This window comes from Salvelinus namaycush, chromosome 38, assembly GCF_016432855.1.
Source record: "Salvelinus namaycush isolate Seneca chromosome 38, SaNama_1.0, whole genome shotgun sequence".
In the NCBI taxonomy this organism is placed as follows: domain Eukaryota; kingdom Metazoa; phylum Chordata; class Actinopteri; order Salmoniformes; family Salmonidae; genus Salvelinus; species Salvelinus namaycush.
Window position 1 is genome coordinate 15,458,919 of NC_052344.1, and position 19,117 is coordinate 15,478,035.

General features: G+C 42.6%; 3 protein-coding genes across 3 annotated transcripts; 2 read left to right on the forward strand and 1 right to left on the reverse strand.

Moving 5' to 3' along the window:
- Positions 1–316: 316 nt before the first annotated feature.
- LOC120031987 (transmembrane 7 superfamily member 3-like) lies at positions 317–13,120 on the forward strand. Its single transcript, XM_038977881.1, has 11 exons — positions 317–567; positions 2,389–2,543; positions 3,425–3,575; positions 4,086–4,206; positions 5,445–5,616; positions 5,751–5,928; positions 6,671–6,757; positions 9,916–10,068; positions 10,213–10,310; positions 10,487–10,649; positions 10,766–13,120. Exons 1-11 carry the CDS (start codon positions 495–497, stop codon positions 11,017–11,019), a joined length of 1,605 nt encoding a protein of 534 aa, XP_038833809.1. The 5' UTR covers positions 317–494; the 3' UTR covers positions 11,020–13,120.
- Positions 13,121–13,280: 160 nt separating this feature from the next.
- On the reverse strand, positions 13,281–15,870 carry LOC120031988 (FGFR1 oncogene partner 2 homolog). The gene is made up of 6 exons (XM_038977882.1): positions 15,782–15,870; positions 14,661–14,814; positions 14,424–14,541; positions 14,114–14,256; positions 13,888–14,001; positions 13,281–13,771 (listed from the first exon to the last, which is right to left on the reverse strand). The coding sequence occupies exons 2-6, from the start codon at positions 14,793–14,795 to the stop codon at positions 13,634–13,636; spliced, it is 648 nt and encodes a 215-aa protein (XP_038833810.1). The 5' UTR covers positions 14,796–14,814; positions 15,782–15,870; the 3' UTR covers positions 13,281–13,633.
- On the forward strand, positions 15,385–18,573 carry LOC120031989 (mediator of RNA polymerase II transcription subunit 21). Its single transcript, XM_038977883.1, has 4 exons — positions 15,385–16,217; positions 16,511–16,625; positions 17,216–17,316; positions 17,806–18,573. The coding sequence occupies exons 1-4, from the start codon at positions 16,176–16,178 to the stop codon at positions 17,983–17,985; spliced, it is 438 nt and encodes a 145-aa protein (XP_038833811.1). The 5' UTR covers positions 15,385–16,175; the 3' UTR covers positions 17,986–18,573.
- Positions 18,574–19,117: the final 544 nt, after the last annotated feature.

Here is a 19,117-nt window from a genome sequence, read left to right on the forward strand (position 1 = left end):
AAAATTAAACATGGATTAAAATATACACTTTGCCAAAAACTATACATCTTAGTCCTTAGAATGATAGTTGATTTTTGCAGATGCATCATGGTTTTGTAACTGAATTTGCTACAGATATGTTTAAAACTGGTTTCATGATAATCACCCAGTTGCTGTTTTGTTCAGTGATTTAATTAAATTTAAAATCAGTGCGAGGTTACAATCTCTGCGCTCTGGAACGTACACTAGGACTAGGGACTGGGACCTGCCCAGTTTGATTTGACGTCTCCTGGAGAAAGGAAGTGGCTTGCTTGCAGCAGTTGAAATTCGTAGTACGTTTGAGCGACAGGACGTGGTTGGAGTTGTTCCGCGGAAGCAACAACAGCAATTAAAACGAATTTGTAGCCACGCTATGTTGCACTGGCCTGTCGCAGGAAAGCCTTTATTGAATATCTCACCAAATGTATTGCAAGTGAATGTAGCAGACTAGAAGTAGGATCGTGGGCCTGAAGAAAATGATGTCCTCCTGGCTAATGTACATATTTGTGTATGTATTGGTCTGTGATGGAGTTGTAGCACAACTGGAAAGTAAGTCGTGCTTTTAATCTTTTAAAATAAAATTGCCATTTGATGAACTTGTATAACTTTTAGGTTACATCAAGGTTGCTGGCTGAAAGCCAATCATACTCTAGCTAGCGTCTTATTGTTTTATATGAAGAAGATATATACGCCTTCTTTGAATCAGAGATATCAACTCCACTAACTTAATGAATTGTTAACCATTCCTATGTTTGGAGATGTTACCTATTGTTGCAGTTAGTCTTCACATTGAGGCTGGAGAAATTTAACCACTCTCAAATTCATAGATGGAACTGTGGATGCACGGGCTGATAGTCCATGACATGAACTAACGTTAACTAGTTGTATTTTGAAATGGCATTGTTTGTTTACAAAGACTCAATTATCAACAAAAACAAACAATGGAGTAAAACATCCTTATTGTTTGGGGTATGATGAGGTGAAGACAGTTGTACTAGTTGCTGGAAAAGGGGAAGCATAGCAGTATTCAATATGTCTTCAACAGTAAAATAGTTATGTGGAATTAGTCTGGGATTTCAAAATAGGCTATTATTGTACATGGTAAAAACAGTTATCTTGCCCTCAATTTCATACCCAGGTTGTAAAGGCTATGTAAATGATACACCAAACATGATAACATGCTGATTGTATACACCCACTCTTGCCATGCCAGTATGCACAGCATTCAAAAATAGATATTTCTCTCATGGACTCTAATTCCTTTACTACTACATATAATTGAAATGTAGGGCTAATTACACTGCAAGTGAAATGGTCGCTAGTGAGGCATCTTCGGATTGGCCCTAGTGAACAGATTGGATGCCATTGACATTTAATGCTTGTGAAAGCAGCAGGAATTAGGAATTGGCTGCTTACGTTTTCCCCCCCACATCACATGTTAAACGAAAGGAAAAGAACCCAACGTGGCAGTCATGCTTCTTTTTCAGTCTAACCTTTGTATCGGTCACGATGAGAATACAGTATACCCTTGCGCAAATTACCCTTGTACCCTGACAAACCATCTCATGTGTTGGAAGATTCAACAGAGAGAGACAAGAGACCAGTGAGAAAGACAGGTGACAATTCAGGAGGTATGGACAGACAGAGAGACCAGAAAAGTAGACAGAAGGCTGCACAAATGAAGGGGAGCAAGAGAGTAGAAAGTGAAAAATCCATATGTAATACACAATCAGTGAGAACATCCAGTTGCCTATTTGGAGATTAGCTAAGCAGTGTCACAACAGTTACAATACAATAGTTATGTTGTGTGAGGATCTGGCCTGCCTTGTTTTTGGTATATGTTGTGGATTGAAGGTGTCATTCTCAGATGTACTTACGATAGGCTCACATCCTGGATGATGTTGTCACAACCACAGGCGTAACCACATAGTCACAGCACCCTGTGCGAGATTTATCAGTGGGCCGTCAACGAAAATCAGAACAGCAGAACTGGAAAGACATTCACACTTACGGGTGAACCAACTCATAAAACATTTTAGAAAAAGGCTCAGTGCTGTTATCCTTGCAAGGTGAGGTATTGAAAACAGCGGTGTCAATATATTTTACCCCTACATTTTTGGGGAAAAAAGTATTACTTGTTCATCTCTTTCTCTGAGCAATTGTATTCGTATAAAATTATGTAATTTCCAAATTTGTTGAGTATAGAATATACTGTAGCTCAGTATTTGAATTTCTTAATTTATACAGTCATTTTGGCTCATCTTTATCAAGTGTCAATAATTTCGGAACCCCACTGTATATAAATGACCCTAGTAACAGGTTGTGGATAGCCTGGGATGATAATGCTGTAACATATATTTCCTCTCTCAGATCGGGTGGTTTTCCTGTTCAACACCTTTCAGAATGTGAATGTGAATGAGAACGAGACAGTGCAGGCAGTGGTCTCCAGAATCCCCCCTGAAGTGTCCTTTATCACCCTCCAGTTCCACACACAGCACAGCAATGCTACGCTGTCCTACACCAGGGTAAGACACTGGCTCACGCACAAACACACATGCTCACAGTAAAATAGATTTTTGTAATAGTCTAATTCAGGTCAGTGTTCATTCATTCAATATGACCTATTACCCTATCAAACATGTACGAACAAACACACACGATTGGCACTGATTGGTCCACTGACTTGTGGAGGGAAGTCAGATGATGTGGAACCAGACTGGTTGCTCATCATGGGAGGAAGACGGGGCATGAGGCAAGGGTAAGATGGGTTGACCAATCCTGGCCTTGGTCCCAGAGATCCTTAGGGTTGGGTGAAGAAATAGTCGCCAATCACCCTATCACACACACACCGTTTCTAGTGACCCACTTGCGACAGAGTCTTGTGAGATTTGCAGACACTCTGACTGAGTAGAGCTGTGGTCATGTGTTAGGCTGGTCACAAGCTCTTTGGTGCTGACGGAAAACTTTGAACGCCTTTCCCTCTTACTACTGAAAACGCTTTGAACTAACTCAAAGTAGTCCTAACTCAAAGTAGTCCTAACTAATGGTGAGAATAGGCTAAAGCAGTTAACATGCTCTGACTGTAGTGAAGTCAACAATGAAAACAGTCCCCAACTGTTAAGGGGAAAATGTACCAAACACAGCATAGACAGTTAATGAGTGTCATCTGGAAGTGAATATCACTACAAGTCATTCTTTCTCCACTGTCAAAACCATCTGGCAGGTATAGCCTACAGCTAGGTGAGAAGAGGTGGTCAGCTGGGTATCTGTGCACATTTCAGTTTTACTTTACATTACAGGACTGAATAAAGCAGTAATTTGGTGACTGATTTGGATAGATTAGGGCTGTGTTGTTGACTGACTATTTGAGTGATTTTCTGGTTGTCTGGTTGACTACTTTGGGCAGATGCCAGGGCTGGGCCTCTTTCTAACAGCGGTGGACTCAGGCCTTCTCTCACCCCTGATCCCCGGTCAGACCAAGATCTCCTGGTTCCTGCTGGCCCCTGATGGGGACTCTGTGGCCGGCACTGGGGTCATCCTCCCCTACACCAGCTCTGGTATGTATGCCCTTCCATCTCCGCTTCCCAAAATAATCCACCAATTCCTCTACAGTTTTAGGTGGCCTCCCACTATCTGTCAAGGGGCTACAGTATGTTACTTTACATCACTGTTAGCATTCCAGGATATTTTACCTCTCACTACTCACCCTCAATCCACCATTGTTTTAACCACTCAATATACCATGTCAAAACAATAGCAAGAGTATCTTGTAGATGTGGAACCTGTTTCAAACAAACCCCAAAACAAAGAATGTCAGTTGGATTATTGAACAAAACAAATCGTCGACTGAGGACAAATTTCAAAGCTGTTTTGCCATCCACCAAACTGATTGTATCTGTGTAGAGTAATCTGCACTCTACAATTTCTCCACAGTCACCAGTAGGCCATCTGCATAGACCAATGGTACAAACTCTCAACAGTCTACTACTGCACTGTCAATGGACCTCAAGAAAAAAACAGTGACTTTTGATTGGCTGGTTTTAATTACGTGTTTTCTCTCTCTGCAGACCCAGTCCCTGGAGCTTGTAATCTGGAGTTTGACCTGGACATTGACCCAAATGTCTATCTCCACTACAACCTTTTTGAGACTACTATCCACTTTGCACCTGCAAATATTGGATATTCAAGGTAACAACACATTAGAGGGTTTATATATGAGCATCTTGGATTTAACCACTTCTGTCTCACTGCAAACAAATGTGAGGCAGGGCACACTCTGCATATGTTTTTGATTATATGTTTTAAAGTTAACCCCGGTGAAAAGCCAACAATTAGCCAAAGAAATAGTCCTGTGACTGAAAGACAATGCAATCTTATGAGTGCATTATGTGCTGTCCTACATTTGTGTGGCTTTCGTTGTGGTGGAAGCAGAGTAAGACATTTCTTAATGCTAGGGCTCTGGCTAGGAATGTGCTTTAGTAGAGAAAATAGATTTACCCACAAGTGGTGAGGTACAGTGATTGGAACCCAACCTCTTCAGAATTTTTGGATGGGGAAATCATTGATATTTTCATATGTAAATAAAGAAAATACTTTGTTGCTATTAATCTGGCTATGGTGTGAAAATTATCATAAGAGTTGGCAAGACAGCCCAAACAGATCTGTTGACCAGGCTATGGGAAGTGCTGGCTCGCATTACACGGACTGCAGAGCGGAAACACACACGCACTTTTGTCAGGGCCAAGCAGATTGCAGAGCGGAAACAAACACCCACAATCTTCCTGTTAAAATGTTAGTGGTCTGTAGACTGAACTGTATCTAAATTTACCTGGAACAAAAATAAACTGATATTTTGAAAAGCAAAAGACCAGGGAGGTCTGGGGTGGTCTGTGGCAAAACATTTTTGTTGTTGTTGAATGAGACAAAAGTGATGGGAACACTTCTTTTGCGTAGTCTCTAAATTATATATATTTTTTAAAGAAAGAGACTACGGCCCTTTCTGTTGCATTTTCATATTGCTGTGTTTATTATTATTTGTAACAGCCCTTCTGAGCCATCTTATTTCATTGTGAAAAATATATGTTAAAAAATTGTTATTAAAAAAAAATCAACATTTCTGTTTTAAAGCTAGAATCCTTAATAGGTGAAAGTGCCATGTCCGTTTCGGATATTACAACAACAACGAAGTTACTGTAAACAACCACTGTTTTTCTCATCTGACATCACTGCACACGCAGTGATAGAACAGCCAAGTATGCAGCGCAATTTTTTTTACCACGCTGCCAGACTCTTCTCTGTTGTCATCAACAAAACAATAACAAAGGCACTGGGGCGAACAGTGTCATTGTTTCCCCAAATGCACATTCGTACTTTAAAGCAAACTTTCAGAATCCATTGTGAACTGACCTCTGTTGGCACCTCTTCAGGGGCTCCAATCCGCCTGCCTGTGACACTGAAGTGGGTGAAAACACTCGCTGGCGCCTGAGGTACGACATCTACCAGTACTTCCTGCCTGAGAGCGACCTATCAGAGCAGAGCCTCATCACCAGCATCCAGAGTGTGGCCAGTGTGCAGACCATGAGAGAGCATGGGAAAAGGGTGAGTTGATAACAGTGTGAATGTAGTACAAAATGGACATGTATAAAAATACAGATTGTGATTGTAGACTGTGAACTTGCTGGTTGTGGTGTAATGGTATGGTGAGCTTTTATCTTTTTTTTTTCTCCCTGTAGCTCATGACACTATCATCCAATGATAAGACAGAGGTAGTGTTTAGCTCCATCCCGGGCCAGGGTGTTATCTACTCTGTCATAGTCAGAGACCCAGTGCTTAACACCTCTTCCTTGTATATCCCTGTCCACACCTATGCCTGCAGCTTCTCCTCCACCCTGGATGGCTGTGACACTCTGGGTAAGTGGGACAACCAGCACTGGGCCAAAAGGGTCTTTTTGCAGGGAAACGTCAGTCAATATATGTCTATAAATGAGACATTTCCAAAGATATCTGAGTATTCCTGCTGAATTCCCGGGGCCTTATTCAATTTACATTTACATTACATTTAAGTCATTTAGCAGACGCTCTTATCCAGAGCGACTTACAAATTGGAAAGTTCATACATATTCATCCTGGTTCCCCCGTGGGAATTGAACCCTGGTCCCCCCATGGGAATTGAACCCACAACCCTGGCGTTGCAAGCGCCATGCTCTACCAACTGAGCCACACGGGACCACGTGTTGGCTTTCAATGAGACTTGTTGTTGAGTGGAACGAGAGCATAATGTCATTCTACACAGACGACATTTACTATACTGCAATCGTTCTGGCTGAGACCTTGAGGGCTATTTCCGTGGAAATCTTATGGAATGCACCTTGAAGGACAGCATGCATTTTAGACCAGGGAAGATCAACCCCAGTCCCCTGGGAATATGTTGTCAGCTGATTTCAGTTTCTACTTTGATTAGCAACTGACTTATGAACCCAGATGTCAACTCTCGTCAACAGTAACAAACTGTAACGGAGCAATAAGCAATTTCAGAGCAGGAGAAAGAAGACAAACAGTTGACACAGTGTCTCTTGTTTGACCAACAACAAGTTAGACCAACTATGGGGAAAGACAGAATGACTAAAGGCTGATGTACTTTCTTTTCTTCTAGGGAAGATATCCACAAGGATCTTCTTCACCATCGCTGGTTTAGCTGGCCTCTTCGTGTGCTTCTTTGGGCACTGCTTCTTCAAATGTGGTGAGTAGGGGGAAACAAGTGTTGACTTACCAAGTTTTCCACTACATCACTGGAAGATAAGTCTGGGAAGTCGAGGGCTTTTCCTCCCTATAGAACACCAGTATTAAATAGCCGCTCCCAACTAGCTGTATTTATGGTTTGTGAAAGTCCAACTCTCATTTAAAGTTCATGCCAGCCAGCTAATGAAAATATGGGCTGGAGGTTAAAGGTCTTGTTGTAAACTGTTGCTCCCACATAATATGCAAAAACAATGTGAAAGAAAAATAATAAATACTCTTCGCTGGTCATGTTTTTAGTCCAGTAGCAGGTTTAATCTGGGTCTGGGAAACCAGTTGTAGATGTCATGCTAGAAAATGTGTGTTTACTGTGTTGCTCTCCCGTATGAAACTTTCCTCCCTTGTTCCCCTCTCTATCTTCCTCTCTCTTAGAGCTATTCTGTATGGGCTTTGGCTTTGCAGCGTTTCTTTTTTTTGTCCTGATCACAAGAACTACAAAACTGGACTATGACAGTAAGTTTAAGTGATTTCTAATGAACATAAGAAGATTGTTGACCTTGTCAGCCAGGTTGTAGTTATTAATTATGTAGTTTTTTCTATAGTAAACATTGGCTTCAGTTTATTTGGTCATATGCTTGCTCAGTTCTCTCTGTACTCCCTCTGTAGTTTTTAATTAGTCTCCAAAGCATACAGTATTTTGGAATGAAGGGGGGAAAAGTATTTGATCCCCTGCTGATTTTGTACATTTGCCCACTGACAAAGAAATGATCAGTCTATAATTTTAATGGTAGGTTTATTTGAACAGTGAGAGACAGAATAACAACAGAAAAACGCATGTCAAAAATGTTATAAATTGATTTGCATTTTAATGAGGGAAATTAGTATTTGACCCCCTCTGCAAAACATGACTTAGTACTTGGTGGCAAAACCCTTGTTGGCAATCAGAGGTCAGACGTTTCTTGTAGTTGGCCACCAGGTTTGCACACATCTCAGGAGGGATTTTGTCCCACTCCTCTTTGCAGATCTTCTCCAAGTCATTAAGGTTTCGAGGCTGACGTTTGGCAACTCGAACCTTCAGCTCCCTCCACAGATTTTCTATGGGATTAAGGTCTGGAGACTGGCTAGGCCACTCCAGGACCTTAATGTGCTTCTTCTTGAGCCACTCCGTTGTTGCCTTGGCCGTGTGTGTCGGGTCATTGTCATGCTGAAATACCCATCCACGACCCATTTTCAATGCCCTGGCTGAGGGAAGGAGGTTCTCACCCAAGATTTGACGGTACACGGCCCCGTCCATTGTCCCTTTGATGCGGTGAAGTTGTTCTGTCCCCTTAGCAGAAAAACACCCCCAAAGCATAATGTTTCCAACTCCATGTTTGACGGTGGGGATGGTGCTCTTGGTCATAGGCAGCATTCCTCCTCCTCCAAACATGGTGAGTTGAGTTGATGCCAAAGAGCTCCATTTTGGTCTCATCTGACCACAACACTTTCACCCAGTTGTCCTCTGAATCATTCAGATGTTCATTGGCAAACTTCAGACGGGCATATATATGTGCTTTCTTGAGCAGGGGGACCTTGCGGGCGCTGCAGGATTTCAGTCCTTCACGGTGTAGTGTGTTACCAATTGTTTTCTTGGTGACTATGGTCCCAGCTGCCTTGAGATCATTGACAAGATCCTCCCCTATAGTTCTGGGCTGATTCCTCACCGTTCTCATGATCATTGCAACTCCACGAGGTGAGATCTTGCATGGAGCCCCAGGCCGAGGGAGATTGACAGTTCTTTTGTTTTTCTTCCATTTGCGAATAATCGCACCAACTGTTGTCACCTTCTCACCAAGCTGCTTGGCGATGGTCTTGTAGCCCATTCCAGCCTGGTGTAGGTCTACAATCTTGTCCCTGACATCCCTGACATCCTTGGAGATCTCTTTGGTCTTGGCCATGGTGGAGAGTTTGGAATCTGATTGATTGCTTCTGTGGACAGGTGTCTTTTTATACAGGTAACAAACTGAGCTTAGGAGCACCCCCTTTAAGAGTGTGCTCCTAATCTCAGCTCGTTACCTGTATAAAAGACACCTGGGAGCCAGAAATCTTTCTGATTGAGAGGGGATCAAATACTTATTTCCCTCATTAAAATGCAAATCAATTTATAACATTTTAAAGATTTTTTTGTTGTTATTCTGTCTCTCACTGTTCAAATAAACCTACCATTAAAATTATAGACTAATCATTTCTTTGTCAGTGGGCAAACGTACAAAATCAGCAGGGGATCAAATACTTTTTTCCCTCACTGTATGTGTTAGTCATAGAGGATGGCGGTGAGCGTATGAATTCAGAATTACACACTCGAACCCTAATGTGATTTGGTCAATGGTGGAGCTGATGGATGGATGTCAGAACTCATCCAGGATGCAATGGGAAACTTCCCCAGTGCACAACACACAGTTCAGTTTGAAACAACACATTTCTGCATAGAACAAACATCTCACTGTAAAAGCACGTTCCAGTAATTAAGTTGGCGCACGGGTTCCAACATGCTGAAGAGCACATGGTTTAGTGTAAAGACAATTTAAAGAATGTTAATCTATCTGTAGAGCAGTTGAGTTTAGAATTGATGGAGAAATTCCTGGACTTGCTTTCATTTATTTGGGGTCAGTCTGAGTTGGACCCCCTGCCAGAAGCTCAGGTTATCATTCTTCTATGGCTCTATGAAAAATAAAGATATTTGTCCAACTCCCTCTCCGTCTGACCCTGACAGAAGTGTCTGTGTTTCCTCCCTGCAGTCCGCCTGACCCTGACAGAAGTGTCTGTGTTTCCTCCCTGCAGTCCGCCTGACCCTGACAGAAGTGTCTGTGTTTCCTCCCTGCAGTCCGCCTGACCCTGACAGCAGTGTCTGTGTTTCCTCCCTGCAGTCCGCCTGACCCTGACAGAAGTGTCTGTGTTTCCTCCCTGCAGTCCGCCTGACCCTGACAGCAGTGTCTGTGTTTCCTCCCTGCAGTCCGCCTGACCCTGACAGAAGTGTCTGTGTTTCCTCCCTGCAGTCCGCCTGACCCTGACAGCAGTGTCTGTTTCCTCCCTGCAGTCCGTCTGACCCTGACAGCAGTGTCTGTGTTTCCTCCCTGCAGTCCGCCTGACCCTGACAGAAGTGTCTGTGTTTCCTCCCTGCAGTCCGCCTGACCCTGACAGTAGTGATTGGCGTAGTGGGGGGAGTTATCCTGGTGATGAGCTGGTGGCGCTTCGGCTCAGTTATGTCCTGTGTCGTCGTCGTCGGTCTCATGCTGGGGTTCCTCATCGCCTCCATTGTCTTCTTCACGCCTGTCGGTAAAAGAACCAAAAAATACCTACATCAGATTATAATTTATTTGATTTACTAGTTCAAGCAGGATAATGCTCAATCAGATGAATGTTGTATGACACAGAAAATATTGTAACAACGTTGTAAAAAAATTCTCATCACTTCCTCAGGTGACATACAGGTGTTCCGTTCGAATGTGGTGTTCTGGGTGACGTTCAGCTGCATCGTGGTGGTGGTACCGCTCTTCTTTGTCCGCTGGCCAAGAGAGGTAGGCCCTGATCCCTGCCCTTCTGCACTTTCCTTACAGTGGCTGTCCAATTCAACGCCATAGTCCCCTCCCACTTTAAACTCAAGAAGGGCTTAGAACTTTCAAAGATTTGGGAGGACAAATGTGGAAATGGAGCCTCTGGGTAATATTGCTGTGTGGGTGTTATCTGTCTGCAGGGTAACATCACTACGTGTGGTGTAGCTGGAGCCTATGCTGTGGTGCTGACTGTGAATGCTTACATCTATACCAGCCTATCCTACATCACTCTTAACATTCTCAAACGCTTCCTCAACGACAACTTTAGCAAGGCCTTTACTGATGTGCCTTTCCAGGACATTGGTGAGTAAAATCACTTCAGAGAGTTATTGTTTTATTTAACCTGCAGGCAGGACTTATGTTGGGCACCTGATTTTGACCTTTCAACCTAACATATTTTTGTCCTCTTGGTATTCCAGATTTCATCATGATCACAGTGTGGGTGGTTCTGGGTGTGTCTGGTATCGTGCTACAGCTCTACCGGGAACGCACACGGCCCTTCTTCCCCCCCAGCCCTTACCTCATGTGGCTGCAAGAGCGGGAGCGCCGCAAGACCAATGTTCTCGACCCAAGCCACCACACCTCCTCACTCCCTTCCCGTCTCCTCGCCCGTGCCCGACAGCTGACTGGCAGGAGAGAGTCCGCTGGCGAGCGTACACCCCTCCTCCTTTAAACCCACCCACTCAACTTAGACCCATTTTACCCAGCCAGGTAGACAGATTCACCCCACTAGGAGGGTGCTATGGGGCATGGGCTCTCTATCTACAGGGAAGCATCATTGCGTTTGGAGTCTTTCTATTCCAGGTTATGGATGTTTTGATTCCATTGATGATGGTAACAGTTCATTAAGGTATTATTTATATATGCTCTGGGAGGAACTTTGCCACAAAGTGCACACAGAATTTTCAAAGCATTATTTTTGAGCATGATTTGTTTCACTTCCTCAGTCTTGTGGTATTTGGAAGCATTTTCTTAGAGGGTACTGAGGAAGCTGTTACCGCTGCCACTTAATATTGTACCAAAATAGTTGGGCACCATCTCTCCTAGTACATCACAGTTCCTTTAAACAACTAGGGTTACAGCATACCGGTATGGGCAACATATGTGTTTTAATAGCACTGAATAGCACAAGAAAACATTTGGAACAGTAAGATGGAGACGCATCATGCAGCCAGTCATTTTGAGGTGGCTTTGACAGCAACTTTTGGTAGGTAGGTATTCATTTTAGTGTAAAAGTAAGTATACTTTGTTTATCTTAATACCACTCAATGAAATTGGAGGGCATATGTCCCCCCAGTTTTAATGGGTATGACACCACTGTCAGGGAGTTCTGGGTATGCCCATTTAGGCTCCAATGGCTGTAAATTGTTTTTAATGTTTTGTAAACATTTTCATATGCAAACTGTCACTTTTACACCATGTTTTGTAAAACTGTATTTAGAGGCCACTTTTTTTTTCTTTGCTTTTTACAAATATAAACAATTACATTTTTAAGAAATATGAGAGCTGTTATATTGAAATATGCATGTGTTTAGGGGACCCTTTTTGTGAAACGTAGTTGTTGAATCAAACACTATTAGTGGTATGGGTGGGAACTTGCAGCCTAAAATGTATCCTCTTGATTTCATGGACATGTTTGATAGCACTCTCAAATCATAAACCACAAGTGGTAGGTGTAGGTGGATCCTGAGCACTGATGTTTATAGGAAATGGTGATATAGCCAAGCCCTTCAGTATTTCCTGAAGTGTTAAGCAGTAGCAGGAAGAGCAAACGACAAGTGCCACAGCCTCTATTGCTCTGTCAGGTGGCCTAACGCTTCATTAAAGTGGGCTTGCTGCTTATGTTCTCTATTGCCAGCTTTTGTTTGGTAAAGCATTTGTGTTTCCCCTATGCCTTTTTTTTAGCAGTGGTGCAAGGGTAGCTGGGTGGGTGCATTGCTAGTATTGTAAGCACAATGTCCTGCCAGCTGTTCCCATAGACCTCCAATCATTTGAGCCAATGACTATTCCTTTAAAAGCACGCCTCGGCAATTTATTGCAGCGGTGGGCCACCGCTAAATGAACCTAGGGGAAACACTGATTTTAAGGGAGTCCAATATGTGTCTTCTGAGACTTTTCTTTAGGTTCTTTGTCTCTCATTACCCACTCAGTATGAAAAGCTGGCTTGAGGCATTAATGATGTGTACAGGAGTTTGCCTGCAGTCACATGACATGGTTTATTAATGCATTCCATGACCAATGTCAGTTTTTCCTCCAGATGTAATATTGAAGCTTGATTAAGTGGATAATTTAAGAGATTATTTTTCCTCTTGTGCAAAACAAGGTATCCTCAGATGCAGTGTAATATCCCACCAGTGATTTTGTAAATCCTCGCCATTTGCACACGACAGGATGTTGAATTAAAATTTGATAGGAAATGAATTGATCTTTTATGATTATCACCTGACAGGATTCAGATTAGGAATAGTGTCAAGGATGAAAGATGGCCATTTCTACTTGCATTTCAAGTTCTACTTTTCTCAGTTTCCAAACCAAAACACACAGGGGTGTGAGGCCGACATTGTAAAGTTATAGCCATACTGTTGAAATGCCTCACTAGGAAATGCTTCTATGCACTAAGATTACTGATGAAGCTTTCTTAAAGGTTAAGGTTGCCTTTCAGTATTTTTCACTGCAGCTGTTAGGTACTTACCGTGTCATGTTTTAAAATGGGCTGTTTGTCTGTGTTTCTGTTTTGTTGTGTGAGAAATTATTTGATAAATTGTTTTTCCTAAAAATCACTTGTTCATTTCTCTGCTCCTCTGTTCCCAAAATGTGTCATCAGTTAAGTTGTGATGTATCATGGTGCAACCATTAGGTCCAATTTAGTCTACATACAGTAAGTTGTGCATTCAAACGAGTCCTGTTCACGCATACGGTATTTCCACCTCTGGGTTTCAGCTGGAGGGCACTAGCCAAACTTTAACGTGTTTTATTGTCATTCAACAGCAGCACTTTAACTCATTCACACTTTAAAACCCCACAGGCTCATCAGATAGCACAATGCGTGCCAAAACAAAAAATGCATGACAGACTACACCGCTGGAGGATTTTCCCATTTGTCTCAGAGGCTTCCTAATGTATACCTCCATTGTAGTGTGACAGGTGGGCGGCAGTATGACCTGGGGCATCGTTCATTGTTGAGTGCCCTCTGGGAGTCTGTGGCTGTAGGTGATTGGGGGGCTGTACAAGGGGGCATATATATATACATACACACACAGTCTCTTCAAGCTAGTGTTGGTGTGGGCCTAACTCTTCCGGAGGCTGATGTCGGCGCTGGTCAACAGGGCAGACAGGGATGTGCTATCCGAGACCTCCTCTCTCGTCAGAACTAGGAAGGCCTCTCGACTGATCCCTAGCAGCTCGCGAAGACCACTGTTCTCCAGCTGCCCAAAAAAAACATGTATACATTTTTAATAGTATGTTTGAAATAGTAGTACTGTTAGTACTCAGTCAATGCTTTTAGTAAACAGTGAGAATACAGACAACCTGTGTGACTCACCTCTAGTTGCTTGATCCTCTCCTCGTCTTCACACAACCTCCCCTCATCCACTTCGATAGCCTTCCTCATCACCGTAGCCATCTCGTTGATCTTGTCTATGTGCGCTTGCATTTCCTGCAGAGTCAAAATAGAAACTATATAAATATTTGCTTTGAACTTCCTCGATACAAGAGGAAAGGGTAGCTCCTGAGTATGATGTGACACTAGAAGAGGGTGGGTCACTCACAGTGGTGTGCTGCTCCTTTAATTGGGTGACAATGGCTGGGTCATCCTTCTTACTGGCCATGAGGAGTCTGAAGACCTGCTCCCTGTATTTAGTCATGATGAGCTCTATGGCCGACTGGTGTTCCTCCAGGGATGTTCTCAACTCTGCAGGGAGAGAAGACATGGATACACACATTATACTCGCACTTCTGTGGATTTATCCAGACAGGTTACTTTTTCAACTGGTAATATGCCTGTATTATGAAACCAATAAACAGAGTAGCTTAATTTGTTTTTCAGCTTATCGCACTCTCTCTCACACACTGCGCTACCTTTGTTTTCCTGCTGTAGGTCACGGATCTGCCGGTTTTCCTGCTGGATGCCCATGACGAGGCTGGAACGGGGCCGATGCCGGGCCACCTGGTTCAGCGATTCAATCTCCTCCTGATACTGCAAACAGATACACAGAACTCCAGTCAACTTAGCTCAACAAAGGTCAGTTAAAGGCAAGTGTGTACCCTTTCCAACACCAATCAAAAGAGCTGCACCACCAGTGACATTGGCATTACCTGTTTCATGGCCTCCACCCTCTTGTTAAGGGACGTTGTCTGTTCGATAAGTACCTCCGCTGCATTGTCATGGTTGCGAAGTCTTTCCACCAGCGACTTGGCGTCTGACAATACATTTTCTAATGAACACGTCATCCCCGTTTGAAAAATTACACTGGAAGGAAAATAAAAAAGGTTAAGATGTCACTAAAGCCTCACCAAACATGAATACATCATTACATTTCTCCCCCTTCTCCCTAGAATGTGCACTTGCTCACTGCCCCTCAAGGATTTGAAAGCATTGGATTGGTATAAGAATGTGCTAGACTAGAGGGAGATCCAACCATATTTATCAAATCAGTCCTAAAGTAACTTAGAGGAAGACTTAAGATCTAAGGCAAAGTTACTCATTATGCAAGGCTACATCTTGGAATCCATTACATAAATACCTGACTCAGATCTTGGCACATAGGTCCTGAGCTTTTCAAAATGCATGGACTAACATTCTGACAGAGTCACCATATCCAAACAATACTAAACATCATGATCTGGACCCTCATTCATGTACCTTTACTGCCTAAGTAGCTAGCTAACTCGTATCTCCCGGTCAGCAGGGGCGTATTCATTACGTAAACCGTTACCCTTTAAGAACCAAACGGAAGCAAACAGAGAATAACGAGAGTTTCTACTGGACAAGTTAAGGTAGGTCCTGCCCCGTTTGCTTCCGTTTAGGAAACGTTTTACAATATAATCGGCGTAATGAATATGCCCCTGGTACAGCTAACCTTCAGAGTTTGTCTCTGACCAGTGGACATCAGAAGGATGTTTGCAAAATATTCGAACGGAGTACTTTAGCTAGCTGATAACCTACCTTTCCTTCCAAGCACGCTTAATCGGAATGATGTCGTTAGGCAGTTGTCAGTCAGATACTAGCTAGCTATCGTTACAGCTAGCGGATCAACAAGGTTAACGTTAGCTATTTAAATGTTACGGAAATCAGGTGAATCAGTCACTGAAAATACAAGCAAACAAAAGCTGAAAGAGTCTAATGTTGGCATTGTATTTAATTGAAATTTGATATACTTAGCTGTCAGAAGAAAAGTGAAATTACACATAAAACAAACCAATACTCGTAGATTTACCTTAGCGATAAACTCCTTAGCCAAGCGGCACACTTCCTGTTGTTACTGCTGCAGTCTGGGAAAAGTATGGGCACGTTCTTTAGATCAGAAGCTTTTTATTTATTTATTTATCGCCTCCTATAATTCCAGTTAGAATAACTAGGTCTATCAGACACTTTTCCCCATTCGGATACTGATTTTATTATACACATTATATAGTTAAATAAAGGTTACATAAAAAAAGGTATAATGATCATATATATATATATATAACATATCTGATACTCCTTTCCCAGTTTTGTTTTGTTTGATTTTCTTTCACTGTTCGTTGTGTACTCCAACCTGCGGATGGCAACAACACGCTAAGAAACGTCTTGTCTGTCCGGAAATCCAAGGCGAAGGAGAAACAACAAAGATGGCGGACAGGCTAACGCAACTTCAAGATGCAGTCAATTCTGTATGATTCATTTTTCATTTCGCTATTAGTACACCCCACAAATTATTTAATGCTCAGCAAATTGTCATGTTACGTTTAGATTGACTGACTTCTTAGTATTTGGAAGTGGACTAGGCTGAATAATGACAGCTAGCTAGTTGGCTAAGTTCTCTTTTATTGGTATCTCGGTTGCAAAGTTTGCTGAGTTAACTTTAGTTACCTAACAAATAATCACGTTAATGTCTTATGATTGTGTTAAATCAATATTCTCTCGTGACAATATGTCCATGATATGTGTTTTTGATGTCATTCAGCTTGCTGATCAGTTTTGCAACGCAATCGGGGTGCTGCAGCAGTGTGCGCCGCCAGCTTCGTTCAGCAACATACAGACAGCAATCAACAAGGACCAGCCATCGAACCCCACTGAGGGTAAGGATCTGTCAGATATCAGATCCAAGTTGGATACCACCGTTTGCTACAATTCAAATGTTATTTGTCACATGCGCTGAATACAACAGGTGTAAACCTTACAGTGAAATGCTTACTTACAAGCCCTTAACCAGCAATGCACTGGTGTCAGAAGTGGGTTCTACTCCACAGAAATAGAATCCTTGATTCTATTTCTATGATGTACTCTCCTGTGATGCTGTTGGAGGTAAGGACGGACATAGGAAGGCACTTGAAAGAAAGTTGGAGTGCTTCCAGTTCTTTGGGGTTTGTATAACGAACCTAGCCAATGTAAGTCTGTTAAAACCTTCCCCAAGTTGGAGCAGTGGTCAGTGTGTTTGCCTTAGGACAGGGTGACCCAATTTCGATAGACACACTCTTGCCATTAGCTTACATTATGTTAGCCACTAGCAATGTGAATCATTTGACTGATACAAATTTAATCTAATTTTGCACAAATATATTACAATTTGTCAGAAATCATGACATTGACCGGACAGCACTATTTGCATATGAAAAGTTTACGGATTACACCTTTTAATTTGAAATGTGGTTGTTTTTTCTTTCCCTAGAGTATGCCCAACTATTTGCTGCACTGATTGCCCGGACAGCTAAGGATGTGGATGTGCTGATTGACTCACTGCCTAGTGAGGAGTCCACGGCAGCTCTACAGGTATGGAGGCTGAATTTACTCCTGTGATTCAACGGGAGTGGAAAACCACCAACTAGAGTGCCATTCCCATGTTGATAATTATTATAGTACGTTCTTTCAAGTGAAAGCGATAGTTCACTTCTAATTCTGTATTGCTATACTCTTACTTTGGAAATAGCATGTGGGGCCTGGGGAGGATTGGCTGGAATCTGTAACTACTTTGGTTGCAATCCAAGTCAGACTTGCAAGTGGCTATCATTAGCATTGGTTACCATAGCCCTGCCCCGGACATACAAACAAATAGCTTTGGTAAATCACCTTATAAGAAGTGTAGGTGGGAATATTGACTCCACTCTCACTTTGGCACACATTACTTCAATGAGTTCACACTCAAATAACTACAATTTCTATGCATTTTGTATGGAGATTTGATCAACTTTCTTTGCTTCCTCTTTTTCCCCTCACCCCCTCTCTCACCTTTCTTATCTTACTCCCTGCCCCTCTCCCTAGGCGGCCAGTCTGCGGCAGTTGGAGGAGGAGAATCATGATGCAGCGGCACGTCTCGAAGAGGTGGTATACCGAGGGGACTTGCTACTAGAGAAGATCCAAAGCGCCCTGGCTGATATTGCTCAGTCACAACTTCGTACTCGCAGTGGAGGGCCCAGCCAGACCACACCGCCTGAATCATGACCCCACACAACATGGGGCAAAGACATTCTCACATCACATCACTTTCTCACATAAACTCACCAGAGGGTGCAAATGTGTGCAGGAAATCAAATAAAGAGCCCATCTGAACAGCTGACCTCTCAAGGTGAATCTATGGAAAATACTTCTCGCAATATGTGAGTGGGACATTGGGAAGTTGGTGCTTGGGGAATTCAGTGAGGCCATGAACTCACATGTTCCTTTACACAAGGACCTTGAGTTCTGCCAGCAAGGAACTGTTTACTCTGTCCTTTTCTTAGCACACTCTATTTTGGATTAAACAGCACTGCTCCGGCGTCAACATCTGCTGTCATTTTCTTAACACTGGTTATTTTGAGGATGCTAGTTAAGGGTCTGCTGTTGGTAGACATTTTTGTACATACTGAAAGAAACTGGTAAAAATAACAACAATCCTAAATTGATAGAAGCCCATTTTACATGCTGCATGCCAGTAAATAATAACGCTTTACATGCAAGCCCTGTTGTGTTTTAGAAAGTAATGCTTTGTATTTCATACCAATGTTTTTATCAACTGTTTATTTCAAGGCATAAATGGCATTTTAAAATTAAGTCAAGTGTTTGCATTTTATGTGGGATGTTAGTGCTGCACATTTTGATATGCAACACACACAAACCTTGGCCCCACAGAAAGATGGGTTTCAGAATGCTCCGGTTTTTTTAAGTCTTATATACTGAGTGGATTCGATTAAGCAGCCCGGGTTGAACCGGGCTATGGCCCATCACGTGACTGGGCGAACTCAGTGAGGGAGGTGCACCCTGCTCAAATCGAACGGTAATCTGTGCAGCTCGGTGATATTGTCACCATTGTGCATCATTCAGAAACATGCTATTTTCCATAAATTACATGTTTGAATTGAACTAGTTTTCATTGGGACGGCAGATAAACCCTTACAATCAAAAGTAATACCTTTGCATGTGAAAAGACAATCCTACTCATTACTACACATGCTTAACCTACATCACTTTTGTTTTGAGCAAACTTGGTACCTGGCTCACCACAGGGAGGCAGCCCAGTTTCAAAACGAATGCAAACAACGCTAACCCAATTCCCCCGGCACATAATTAAACTCCTTCACTAGCTGGGAAACCGGCC

Coding starts and splice junctions, on each gene's coding strand:
- LOC120031987 (XM_038977881.1), top strand. CDS start 495: ATGATGTCCTCCTGGCTAATGTACATATTTGTGTATGTATTGGTCTGT. Junction 4,207..5,444: donor GCAAATATTGGATATTCAAG/GTAACAACACAT, acceptor GCACCTCTTCAG/GGGCTCCAATCCGCCTGCCT. Junction 5,617..5,750: donor TGAGAGAGCATGGGAAAAGG/GTGAGTTGATAA, acceptor TTCTCCCTGTAG/CTCATGACACTATCATCCAA.
- LOC120031988 (XM_038977882.1), bottom strand. CDS start 14,795: ATGACGTGTTCATTAGAAAATGTATTGTCAGACGCCAAGTCGCTGGTG. Junction 14,257..14,423: donor CCTACAGCAGGAAAACAAAG/GTAGCGCAGTGT, acceptor CTCTCCCTGCAG/AGTTGAGAACATCCCTGGAG. Junction 14,002..14,113: donor TAAAGGAGCAGCACACCACT/GTGAGTGACCCA, acceptor TTGACTCTGCAG/GAAATGCAAGCGCACATAGA.
- LOC120031989 (XM_038977883.1), top strand. CDS start 16,176: ATGGCGGACAGGCTAACGCAACTTCAAGATGCAGTCAATTCT. Junction 16,626..17,215: donor GCCATCGAACCCCACTGAGG/GTAAGGATCTGT, acceptor TTCTTTCCCTAG/AGTATGCCCAACTATTTGCT. Junction 17,317..17,805: donor AGTCCACGGCAGCTCTACAG/GTATGGAGGCTG, acceptor CCCTCTCCCTAG/GCGGCCAGTCTGCGGCAGTT.